This window comes from Myotis nattereri, assembly GCF_964212035.1.
Source record: "Myotis nattereri genome assembly, chromosome: 16".
Taxonomy (NCBI): domain Eukaryota; kingdom Metazoa; phylum Chordata; class Mammalia; order Chiroptera; family Vespertilionidae; genus Myotis; species Myotis nattereri.
In genome coordinates this window covers 16,846,860-16,858,233 of record NC_138091.1, presented here as the reverse complement: position 1 = coordinate 16,858,233, position 11,374 = coordinate 16,846,860, and the positions used below count along the sequence as shown (strand labels likewise).

Sequence of the window (11,374 nt, the reverse complement as noted above, 5' to 3'; positions counted from 1 at the left end):
CCTGTTTGGGCTTCTCATTTCTTCCCCTTCCCACCTGCTATGGGGTATATATCCCCTTCCCCAAGCTGACATTTTACCCCAGTGGTTCTCAACCTTCTGGCCCTTTAAATACAGTTCCTCATGTTGGGACCCAACCATAAAATTATTTTCGTCGCTACTTCATAACTAATGTTGCTACTGTTATGAATCATAATGTAAATATCTGATATGCAGGATGGTCTTAGGCGACCCCTGTGAAAGGGTCATTTCGACCACCAAAGGGGTCGCGACCCACAGGTTGAACCGCTCACCGTTTTACCCTTCTGTGATAAGTCATTTAACAGTGACCTTCTGTAGGGTTGGGCAATCCCCATCACAAGTGCCTCACATGTCTCAGTCAAGAGGAAGTGATGGAGGGAGGGGGAAATGGGACTGGTAACTTGATTTTTACATTGTTTTCTGGGAAACATTTTCTTTGGAAATCAGAGAGGGGCTGCATTTCAACTGGTTCCATAATCATTTGCCAGAACTGTTGGGTTTTGTTGAGGTAGACAAATGGGTCCCCAAGGATCAACACTTATTCTCCCCACATGATGGTCTTGATTCTGACGACTCCCACTTCGGTGAAGCCAGGGCCAATCATACAGTGACAAAAACTTAATGACTAAGTGGTTGGGGCTGAGGTGCCTGAGTCAGGTTGTGGGGCAGGGCTGTCTTAGTTACAGGAAGTTAAGACTTTCATTTCCTCCTTTTCCAAAAGGAGGCAGGGAATAGGGTAGACTTGGGTGAGCAGCTGATACTGACACTACGAAGAACTCGGGCTGTTCCGCCATGAAGTTTGCTGTGCTTTTCCTGGGGGCCGTGCTGGGACTACTAGCAGGTAAGGACAAAGGGGGCTAAAGGGGAGAGAGCCCCCCCACGCCGTCCCCCAGGAAGGAGCCTGTCCCTGGGTTGCTAACCAGTCTTTCTTCCGCTGAAAGTCCAGGGGACGGGAAATGACTGTCCTCATAAGAAATCTGCCACACTGGTACCATCCTTCACGGTGACACCTACAGCTACAGAAAGCACAACAAGCCCTGGAACAACCAGCCACAGAACTACCAGGAGCCACAGAACCACCAGGAGCCACAGAACCACCACCACAAGCACCAGCCATGGACCCACAACAGCCACTCACAATCCTGTCAGCACGACAAGCCACGGAAATACCACAGTTCATCCAACGAGCAACAGCACTGCCACCAGCCCAGGATCCTTCACCAGCGCACCCCACCCAGGACCACCTACACCCTCTCCAAGTCCTAGCCCAGGCTCCAAGGCAGCTGTAGGAGACTACATTTGGCCTAATGGTTCCCTGCCCTGTGTCCATCTCCAAGCCCAGATTCAGATTCGAATCCTGTACCCAACCCAAGGTGGAAAAGAGGTAAAGCTAAAAGGGGTGGGGGGATATGTATGACTGGTTCAGAAGGGAAGAAGGAAGAGTGGAGAAGGGGACCAACACAAGGTGGGGTTGAAAAAAAGGTATTTTATTTTTTATAATTAAAAAAATTTTTTAAATTGATTTTAGAGAAGAAGGGAGAGGGAGAGAGAGACAAAAACATCAATCATGAAAATCACTGGGGCCGGTGGGGGACGCCGGGAGAGCGCATGGGCAAACTGTACGTCCGTTTGTCCGGAGTGGAGGGTTAAGTTGCTGTTACAGAATTAACAGGTCTCCAAGAAACAATAAAAAGCATAGTATCTTCTGGATCGATCCAAGTTGTCACAAGTGGCTTTGGAAAAAAAGACCAAAAGCACCAAGGACAAAAGGGCCGAAGCAGCAATGCAGCTCTGAGTGGACAACTTCTGACAAGTTAACCTGTGTCGTGAAACCTAAATAAGTGAAAGTGGGAAAATAGTAATAATGAAAATCACTGATCGGCTGCCTCCTGCACGCCCCCAACTGGAGATGGAGCCTGCAACCCGGGCATGTGCCCTTGACCAGAATCGAACCTGGGACTCTCTAGTCTGCAGGCCAACACTCTATCCACTGAGCCAAACCAGCTGGGGCGAAAGAAACGGTATTTTAGATGGCACAGCTGTGTAGCCTTAATGACTTTCTTTTCTTTAACTTGCACAGGCCTGGGGCATCTCTGTACTGAACCCTAACAAAACCACGCCCCAGAGAGGCTGTGAGGGTGCCCATCCCCACTTGCTTCTCTCATTCCCCTATGGACAGCTCAGCTTTGGATTCAAGCAGGTACCTCACCCCTCATCCCTCACTCTCCAAGTGCCCTTTCCCTATTGACCGCTTGCCGCATCCCTCCTCTGTGGGCATGAACACCACGCGCCCCCATTACCCTGAGCTTTCCTGGTCACCTCTGCAGGAACCACTGCAGAGCACTGTGTACCTGAACTACGTGGCTGTGGAGTACAACGTGTCCTTCCCGCAAGCAACACGTGAGTTAACCTTCCCGTTCTCGTCACTTGCAATAGATGTCTGGACTCCTAAAGGGACCTAAGCTGGGGAATGGGGATGTGGATATAGAGCTGATCCTTCCTCACTCTCTTAGAATGGACATTCTCGGTTCAAAATTCATCCCTTCGAGAACTCCAAGCCCCGTTGGGCCAGAGCTTCAGTTGCAGAAATGCAAGCATCATCCTTTCACCGGCTTTCCACCTCGACCTGCTCTTCCTGAAGCTACAAGCTGCTCGCCTACCCGCTACAGGGGCCTTTGGGCCAAGTAAGACTTACTTCTTGCCTCCTCAAACTCTCCCACCGCATTAAAGCCCTACTCCAGGCGACTCCCTCCCTTCCTCTACATTACCCGTTCTGCCTTCATTTACTGCTGTCATCTAGGCGAGTTTCTCACCAATTGCCTACTTCCTAACATCCCCATGTGCCTTCCTCCCACCTTTATCCCACCACCATCATTGTGATACTTGCCTTGCCTTTCTGCCAGGTTTTTCTTGTCCCAGTGACCAATCCATATTGCTGCCCCTTATCATCGGCCTGATCGCCCTCGGCCTCCTCACCTTGGTGCTTGTTATCTTTTGCATCTCCCGGAGACGTGCGCCCGCCTACCAGCCCCTCTGAGCCTTCGTCCCAACGCCCAGGGCACCACTCAACTGACTCAGAGACAAAGTTATCTTCCTTCCCTCTCTGTCTTGAAGAAGAAGAAGATAATGCCACTGGGAGAACCGAAGGGAGGTGTTTATTAAATATGACATTTTCCCTCTCCCTCCCCCAATGGGAGAATAGTAAAGCCTACTTAAATCTTTGTCTTTGGTTTTCCTTGTCCTTCCTGCCAGGATTGAAAGCCGTGAGTTTCTTGCCATAATGCTTTCTATGCCTTACATGGCTGAGTCTAAGGGAGCTGGTGAGGAGGGGTGAAAATGTCAACGTGCAGCCAAATATCCTCATGGGTTCATCCCCCAAAGCCTGGTGCAGCTGGTGTTGAATCTGCTCACCTCCCTTCCTCATTGTGGGGCCCTTGGCCCCAGCTCCTCTCCAGTCCAGTAGTCACCCATCCTGGAGGCCTTCCTGACCCTTACATGCAATTACAGGTGAAGCAGGCAGCGATAGCAGTGAGTGTGGGTGGGAAGGTCACACCTGTGTCATTTTGTTTCCAAAGGATGTGCTAGTGGCTCCTTAGCAACAAGAATGCCTGCCCCGCCCACCTTGTTGATGAAACCCTTCCTGCACCGAGGATGCTAGCAAAGGGTTTCATCAACAATGGGAGCAGTGGGTGCATAGCCTCCACATACAATTAACCTCTGTGCTCCTGGGAACAACATCCCTCCAGCGGGGGCCACCCAGGGAGCCAACCCTGATGTTCCAAGTGATGGTGTACTTAGTGGTGGTGGGTGGCAGCCCCGGGGCAGCCAGAGTCTAGGAAAGGGCCTGCCAGACAGCCTGCACCATCACTGAGTGCCTCTCCCTTCACAGTGCAATTGCTGGGGGCCAGAATAGGACCCTCACACTACAGAAAGTAGCCCCTGGGACCTAGAGGCCCACCCCACTGTGGGCAGCCCCCATGTGGCAGCGTCCCAACAGCCCCACCATGGCCTCACAGACAGCCCCTACCACCGTGCAGACTGTGGCCTGAGAGGCACCGAAGGGGCTGCAAGGCAGTGTGGTTGGTGCTAGCAGCCGAGCATGAAGGCCGGTCCCACCACCGGGATGGCCCAGAGCAGCGGTTCTCAACCTTGGCTGCACATTCGAATCACCTGGGAATCTTTTTTAAAAATCCTGGTTTCTGGGCCTCATCCTCCAGAAATTCTGTTTCTTTGTTATGGGGCGGGGCCACAACATTAGTAACAAAGAAACAATTTCCGGAGGATGCGGCCCAGAAATCAGGATTTTTAAAAAAGACTCCCAGGTGATTCGAACGTGCAGCCAAGGTTGCGAACCACCGGCCAAGAGTTAGTGTCCCAATGCTGGGTGGCCGGGGCATCACCCCGCCAGGTAGTCCGGGGTGCCGTTTCCCCAACAGGAGCTGCTGGGCGGTCGGCCTGGCTTCAGCCCTTGCTCGGGATGTGGTCACAAAAGGCCAGCGCGGTGGAGGGGAGCTCACAGGGCCCCGCCGGGGCTTCGGGGAGCCTGCCAGGGCTGGGCTCCGCAGGGGGCGGGGTGCCATTCCCTGAACATGGTCTCGTCTTCCCCACCTCCGCCTTCCGCTTCCCTGTCCCGGGCCAGCCGCGGCTGGCGCACCCACTCGCCCGGGCCCGGGTTCACAAGGGGGGAGAAGCTCCCGCCAGTGCCGTTCCCACTGGAGACGCCGGGAGAACTAAAGTGAGAGAAGGCACAGCGCCCCCATCCAACGCCATTTTGGAGACTCGGCTCCTCTTCAATTTTGAACAGTCGAGTCAGCAGAGAGGAGAAGATGGCGCCGAGCGGGAGAAGCGGTGAAAAGCAGGACCATAAACCCTGCTTCCAGACTGGAAGGGTAAACAACGGTGCGAAACAAGGAAGTGCGCAGGCGTACAGCTTTCGCCGCTTTAAAACACAAACGGCAGGGAGGGTGGGCCACACCGTGGTCGCGGGACGAGACCTATTTTACGCTGAGAAGGAGCGAAGCAGAGCGGCGGAACGTCTCGGTCGCGGGAGGCGGGAGGCGGGAGTCCAGGGCGCGCATGCGCACCGCAGGTCACTGAGGCTCCGAAGGAACTGGCGGAAACGACCTTTACAAGATGGCGGCCGAGGCGGACGGGCTGCTCAAACGGGTGCTGGTGCCGATTCTTTTACCTGAGAAATGCTACGACCAATTTTTCGTCCAGTGGGATTTGCTTCACGGTGAGTCTTGTTCGGCATCTGGTTAGAGTCCTGCTGGAGCGCCAAAGTGGGGCGTGACTGCGGATAAGTGATGGCGGTGACCACTGCATGGCTCGCTGGGCGGAAATTACTGCGGAGAGGGGCGGAAGTGTCTCGGACTCCGTACAGACAGTGCGCCATTTTGGGGTGGGAGAACGGTGGGGGGGGGGGGGGTGTCGCCGGGTGGAAGTAATTCTCTGTGAAGTTTATGCTTTAGAAAACGGAAAGCCAAACGACTCAAATTTTATAAAACAAAGTTAAAATATAACCCAATAGTTCCCACCTTTAAGAGGTCGCTATACCTTCAGGAGCAAGGCCAAATTTGATCGCAGGCCTCATGAATCCAGGGCGTCAGCCGCACCCCCAAAGGTTTCTGCCGCCCTGACGATGCTTTCCCTCCGGCCTCCACGTTTGTTGGCGGTCTGATGTCGGAATCACTTGACTTCCTTCCGCTTTCTACGCGGCAGTCCCACCGCGAGGCCCCTCTGAGACCCAGACGCGCTGGGAAGCTTTCCCAGCCTGCCCCTCGGGTCGCGGCACCCACGGTGCTGCTGAAACACTTCGTTTTAGCTGCTTTCATGACCCGTGAGGATCTTGCCACCCACTGGGCCGAGCTCCTTGAGGAGAACACTTCCAGCCGGAGAAGACGTGGGCGCCCCGGGAGGGCAGGGCCAGGGACTGCGGGTCCGGAATGAGTGGCAAAGACGAGGCCCAAGCGGATCGCCAGGTGCCTCTGAGGGGGAATAAGGGAGCAGAGAACCCTCGGGCATCGTGCAGCTTGATACTGGGAGAGCTTTGGAAGTCAGACCACGGAGTGTATTTAATTCTCACCTGAGGACATGCTTAGAGAGAGGACGGAAGAGAGAGAAACATCGGTCAGTTGCCTTCACTGTGCTCCCCAACTGGGGACCAAACCCGAAACCCAGGCATGGGCCCTGGCCCGGAATCAAATCGGCACCAACACTCAACCAACGGAGCCACGCATGGCTGGCAGGACCAAGGAGCGCAGATGCCATCTTCAGGGAGTGGAAAATGGGGTTGGAGAGAAGGAATGGTGAAAGCTGTTTTGGAGAAGTTACCTCATCTGAGCATGACCTAAGCTGGCGCAGGAAGGGCCAGGCCGTGTCCGCCTGCCTCCGGACACCCGGCTTCCTTGTGCGGGTGCGTGCCAGTCTTACGGAGCAGTGGCAGCCACAGGAGGCTGTAAGTCTGTAGGCCTGGACCGTCGCCGGAAAGCCCTGGCCTGGGTTCCTGAGACCCCTCTCAGCTTCTCCCTTTTTCTCTCCTCAGTCCCCTGCCTGAAGATTCTCCTCAGCAAAGGCCTGGGGCTGGGCATTGTAGCTGGGTCGCTGCTGGGTATGTATTTCATCTTCCTTTTCCTGCTGTTGGGGGGATGGGGACTGAGTACGAAAATGCCATGGACGGGATGGGTCCCTTAACCAGAAGTGGGGTAACATGCTTCTCAATACCTGTTTTGTTGTGCTTCCAAGGGATAGCAGCTCTTCAACCCTACCCTTCTCATCCTTTCCCAGTGAAACTGCCTCAGGTGTTTAAAATCCTCGGAGCCAAGAGTGCGGAAGGGCTGAGCCTGCAGTCAGTCATGCTGGAACTGGTGGCATTGACTGGGACCATGGTCTACAGCATTGTCAACCACTTCCCCTTCAGGTGAGGGGTTTGCCCTTTGTCCCGAAGGGTAAATACCCACAACTCTAGTGGGGTCGGGGTGAGGGAGGTGAAAGGGCAGGAAAGGCTTAAGCCCTTTTGGAAACAGTCACCACCTATGGAGCTGATGAGGAGGTGGGCATCCGTGAGTGCTCAAGATTCAGAGAGTCTGTCAGAGGTGGAGGTAGTGGTGCTGGGAGGCAGGAGGTAGGAACCAGCAGGGCTGTGGAGGACAGGGAGTAACCAGATAATTGTGTCTCCAGATGGACGGGCTATGGAGGCTTTTCCTGCCTCTTTCCAGGCCCGCCTTTCTTCCTTCCAACTCTTGACTCTGCAGCTCTTGGGGTGAAGCACTGTTCCTGATGCTCCAGACAGTCACCATCTGCTTCCTGGTCCTGCACTACAGAGGACAAACTGTGAAAGGTGCTGGCATTTACCCGAGAGCAGGCTGTGGCTCTGGAGAGCCCTGGCGGGTGGAACCCCACGTGGGGAAGCCAGAGGACTCCTGAGGTTGATGAGGACTCCTTGTCTCTGACTCCTAGGTGTGGCTTTCCTAGTGTGTTACGCCCTGGTCCTGCTGATGCTGCTTTCACCACTGATGCCCCTGGCCGTGATCACCATACTCCAGGCCTCCAATATGCCTTCTGTGGTGGTGGGGAAGGTGGGTACTGGGAGCAAGGAAAGGAGTATTGGGAGGAGGGACTCGGTGAGGAGCAGAGTGGAAGCTGTGTATGGGAATATTAGACTGAGGAGAATGGGGGGAATCTGCTGGGAACATGGGAAGAATTCAGATGATAGAACAAAGGGTCTCAACTCCTGTTCTAGCTGCTCCAAGCAGCCACCAACTACCGCAATGGGCACACGGGCCAGCTCTCCGCCATCACAGTCCTTTTGCTCTTTGGGGGCTCCCTGGCCCGAATCTTCACCTCCATTCAGGTGAGTTCACCTGCTCCCCGCTAGGGGGCACTAAAACATCTTACCTCCCACCTGAGGACTTAAAGCTGTCTGGTCTCGAACCTTTTGGGGAGGTGGGGCGGGGGGGGGGGGGGGGGGCGTTTAAGAGTGACCCTAGTTCTGTTTCTTGCATTTAGGAAACTGGAGATCCCCTCATGGCTGGAACCTTTGTGGTCTCTTCCCTCTGTAACGGCCTTATTGCTGCCCAGCTTCTCTTCTACTGGAATGTAAAGGCTCCTCACAAGAAGAAAAAAGAGTAGTAGGGCTGATCCAGCTACTAGAGTCCATTCCATGTTTCTATTCATCCACCTAATCTCAGGGTCCTTCTGAGCCAGCCTGCTGGTGTGACTTTTAATCATTCCCCATTTCTCTGCAGATGCAACTTTTTGAGCCAGCATTTGTGTTTCCGTGGAAAGGCATAGATCAGGGGTCTTCAAACTACGGCCCATGGGCCACATGCAAATACAAATATTGTATTTGTTCCCGTTTTGTTTTTTTACTTCAAAATAAGATATGTGCAGTGTGCATAGGAATTTGTTCAAATTTTTTTTTTAAAAACTGTAGTCCGGCCCTCCAACGGTCAGAGGGATAGTGAACTGGCCCCCTGTTTAAAAAGTTTGAGGACCCCCGGCATAGATGGCAGACCCAATCCTTAGAAAGGAAATGGGGTAGAGATTTTCAGGCTGACATGATATTGATTGTGCACTGTCCTGTGTATGCACTATTAACTAATTGAACCATTTGCTGAACTTCTTTTAGCAATGTCTAGCTACTTACCTCTCCTGGGCAAAAGTCTTGCCTGCCCTCCCATCTCCCCACTTTCCTCTTGGCTTTAAGAAGACAAAGCCTGGACAGTGCAAGGGACTAGGGGCTTATGGCTGCCTCCCTCCCCGAGCCTGGCTGGGACTGTCTCCTGGACCCCAGTGCTGGGTGGGAGGCAGGGGAAGGGGGATGGAGAATGACTCAGTCAGGGCCCCAGGGTGGGGTGAGGAGGTTCCTGCTCTGGCAGGTCCAGGCAAAAGGGAGTGGAGATGATGCTGGTTCCTGTTGTAGTGAGGGGGAACAGAGATGGGGCAATAAAGACGCAGAGACATGGCTTAATTGTACAAAACCGTGTTTGTCCTACAAAAAATATAAAAAGTTATGTTGCTCCCTCTGGATGGGGGGAGGGGGAGAGGGCTGGACTGCAGGCCTCCTCTAAACTGTGGTCCAACGGTGCAAAAGGAGGGTTTGCCCTTTGGAAGTAAGGGGATAGTCCTGGGTGAAAAAGAGGTTGGAGCCCTTCCTGGGAGGTCTATACCCACGATTATTAGAGGTGTGCCAGGGGCATGGGGGCCCCAGAGAGGGGAGGGTTGTAGGGAGTAGGAGAGCCTGGGGGTGGATAGGGATTGTAGTGGGGGAGCAGTTCCCCCTGGAGCCTAGGGTTACTCTGATGGAGGGAGCACGTTGAGGCCTCTGGTTTAGAGTGGGAAGAGCTGCAAAGAGAGAAATACGGGTTAGAAGGCACTTTCCTAGGTTGGTGATGCCAGGCAGGGTCCCCAGTGTGCATGTGAGGGCAGGTCTGACCGGTTCTGGGTAGACAAATAGAACCTAGCCATCCCTGGCTATTTTGGCCCATTAGGTACTGCAGGTCCAGAACCAGACCCAAGGCTAGCTTAGAGAGCAGGGCAGCCTTGTTGGGGCAGGCTCACCAGCGAGCTTGCGTGCTGTGTGCCTGTTTTCCTCTTTCGGGGCAGCAGGCCAGAAAGGGGCAGAATTGGGATTAGCCTCTCCTTGCCCTGGGGGCTGAGAGGAAGTCAGGTCACACCAGGGCCAGAAGCCGGTGGGGGGTGGGGGGTGGGGGGTGGAGGAGGCAATGGCAGGAAATCCAGATGGGTAAGTGGGACAAGGTCAACATCTAGGGGCCTGTAGTCTGCCCCCTCCGGGCCACCGCTGCCAGGTGGGTGGGAAAGCCCTCCAGGAAAACCCTGGGCTACCAGAACCCTCCCAAGAGAGCTGGGAGTGCTGGTAATGGTGCTGCCCAAATCGTCAGGGCCGTCCCTAAACCCCAAAGGGGTGACCTCAGCTTTGTTGGGTTCAGGCCCCTTGTCAGCCAGGCCCTCTGGTATGCGTCCCATCTAGGCTCAGGGAGGGAGGACTCGGCATCTCCTTCCTCACCCCCGCTCCCAGCCACTTACCTGAAGCCACGAGGCAAGTAGGATGTCGAGTAGTTGGGGGGCTGGTACCCAAAGCCTCTGCTCCCCTGAGTGGTCACGTATCCTGGTCCCCAGACCGGCCCGCTGACAGCCACACAGCCGGTCCCCTGGCCGAAATGGGGCAGCCCCGCTCCCGCGCTTTTAGTCTTGCGCCGTGGCCGGTACTTGTAATCGGGGTAGTCGCGCAGGTGTCGGGCCCGCAGCCGCTTGGCCTCCTCCACGAATGGGCGCTTCTCGTCCTCGCCCAGCAGCTTCCACTGCGCGCCCAGGCGCTTGGAGATCTCCGAGTTGTGCATCTTGGGGTTTTGCTGCGCCATCTGGCGGCGCTGAGCGGAGCTCCACACCATGAACGCGTTCATGGGTCGCTTCACCTTCTCCAGGGGAAGGCCCCCGGAGACCACGGGGCTCTCGGCGTCCTCCCGCTCCTGGGAGCCCACGGATGAGGAGGCAGGGGCCGTGGGAGTAGGAGGTTCCAGGCTCCAAGCCTGGTCTTGTGAGAGGCCGGGTAGCGCCATGGGGATGGAGGGAAGCCTTGAAGAGGGCGCCTACACGCCCTCTCCTCTAAAGCGAAACGTTGATCTCCAAACCCGGTATCCTTAAAATGGAAGTGTCTTCCTAGTATGGAGTCGTTCTAGAGAATCTCGTGTCCTTAGAAAGTATATCTCTGGTCCCCGAGTTCAGAGTCCTTATTCTGGAGCCCCGCTCGCTACCGGATCAATCCTGCACCCAAAGGAGAGTGGAGTGCAAAATCTGTGCAGGGCGGGCTGCTTTCTCCTTTCCTGGCTGCGGTGCAGCGTCAGACCCAGTCCCGCTCCTACCTCGGCTGGTCGGTCTTCGGTGGAGGCCGTAAACTTCCTGCTCAGACCCTAGTACTGGAGCAGCCGGCGGGGCAGCGCAGCCCGGGTACCACAGCACTCGCACCTGGCCTTCGCGGGTGAGTCGGGCCCCGGAACAGCTTTTAACGACTGACTCCTCCCCACTCCCTCCCAGCAGGCCGCGCCTCCTGAAGAGCGCCAGCATCACCTAGGCTAGGGCCTGGTAGGCAGACCCAGGGATCCTGCTCTGCCCAGCCCCCAACACCCCCTCAGGGCACCACGCCCCCTCCCCACCCAAGACCCAGATGTCAAGCCTTCCAGCCCCTGTAGCTCTGCGAGTCTTCCCCTCCCTTCTTAAGGTTTGGCAATTTAAAGTCAATTCCTTTGCACAATGGAAGCAAACACCCGAATCAAAAGCCCTCAGGGTCAATTGTGCTAGGACAAACTGGAATACCCCACACCCACCCCAAACCCTT

At 55.2% G+C, this 11,374-nt stretch overlaps 3 protein-coding genes across 9 annotated transcripts; 2 read left to right on the top strand and 1 right to left on the bottom strand.

The window, feature by feature from the left end:
* Positions 1-340: 340 nt before the first annotated feature.
* CD68 (CD68 molecule) lies at positions 341-3,243 on the top strand. The gene is made up of 6 exons (XM_081109671.1): positions 341-859; positions 960-1,402; positions 2,099-2,218; positions 2,346-2,418; positions 2,532-2,702; positions 2,922-3,243. The coding sequence occupies exons 1-6, from the start codon at positions 811-813 to the stop codon at positions 3,053-3,055; spliced, it is 990 nt and encodes a 329-aa protein (XP_080965797.1). The 5' UTR covers positions 341-810; the 3' UTR covers positions 3,056-3,243.
* Positions 3,244-4,832: 1,589 nt separating this feature from the next.
* MPDU1 (mannose-P-dolichol utilization defect 1) lies at positions 4,833-8,995 on the top strand (the record flags this gene model as incomplete). Of its 7 annotated transcripts, none has more annotated exons than XM_081109677.1 (7): positions 4,833-5,254; positions 6,563-6,628; positions 6,805-6,937; positions 7,272-7,357; positions 7,477-7,595; positions 7,760-7,870; positions 8,026-8,995. In XM_081109677.1, 7 exons carry the CDS (start codon positions 5,152-5,154, stop codon positions 8,146-8,148), a joined length of 741 nt encoding a protein of 246 aa, XP_080965803.1. The 7 variants fall into 7 exon arrangements, with proteins under 7 accessions (XP_080965803.1, XP_080965807.1, XP_080965804.1 ...); XM_081109681.1 differs by having other exon boundaries at positions 5,147-5,254; positions 7,198-7,357; XM_081109680.1 differs by lacking the exon at positions 4,833-5,254 and adding an exon at positions 5,422-6,475.
* On the bottom strand, positions 8,988-11,006 carry SOX15 (SRY-box transcription factor 15). Its single transcript, XM_081109684.1, has 2 exons — positions 10,066-11,006; positions 8,988-9,363 (listed from the first exon to the last, which is right to left on the bottom strand). Exons 1-2 carry the CDS (start codon positions 10,596-10,598, stop codon positions 9,198-9,200), a joined length of 699 nt encoding a protein of 232 aa, XP_080965810.1. The 5' UTR covers positions 10,599-11,006; the 3' UTR covers positions 8,988-9,197.
* Between the last annotated feature and the right edge of the window lie 368 nt (positions 11,007-11,374).

Coding starts and splice junctions, on each gene's coding strand:
- CD68 (XM_081109671.1), top strand. CDS start 811: ATGAAGTTTGCTGTGCTTTTCCTGGGGGCCGTGCTGGGACTACTAGCA. Junction 860..959: donor CGTGCTGGGACTACTAGCAG/GTAAGGACAAAG, acceptor TTCCGCTGAAAG/TCCAGGGGACGGGAAATGAC. Junction 2,219..2,345: donor TCAGCTTTGGATTCAAGCAG/GTACCTCACCCC, acceptor TCACCTCTGCAG/GAACCACTGCAGAGCACTGT.
- SOX15 (XM_081109684.1), bottom strand. CDS start 10,598: ATGGCGCTACCCGGCCTCTCACAAGACCAGGCTTGGAGCCTGGAACCT. Junction 9,364..10,065: donor TACTTGCCTCGTGGCTTCAG/GTAAGTGGCTGG, acceptor CTCTCTTTGCAG/CTCTTCCCACTCTAAACCAG.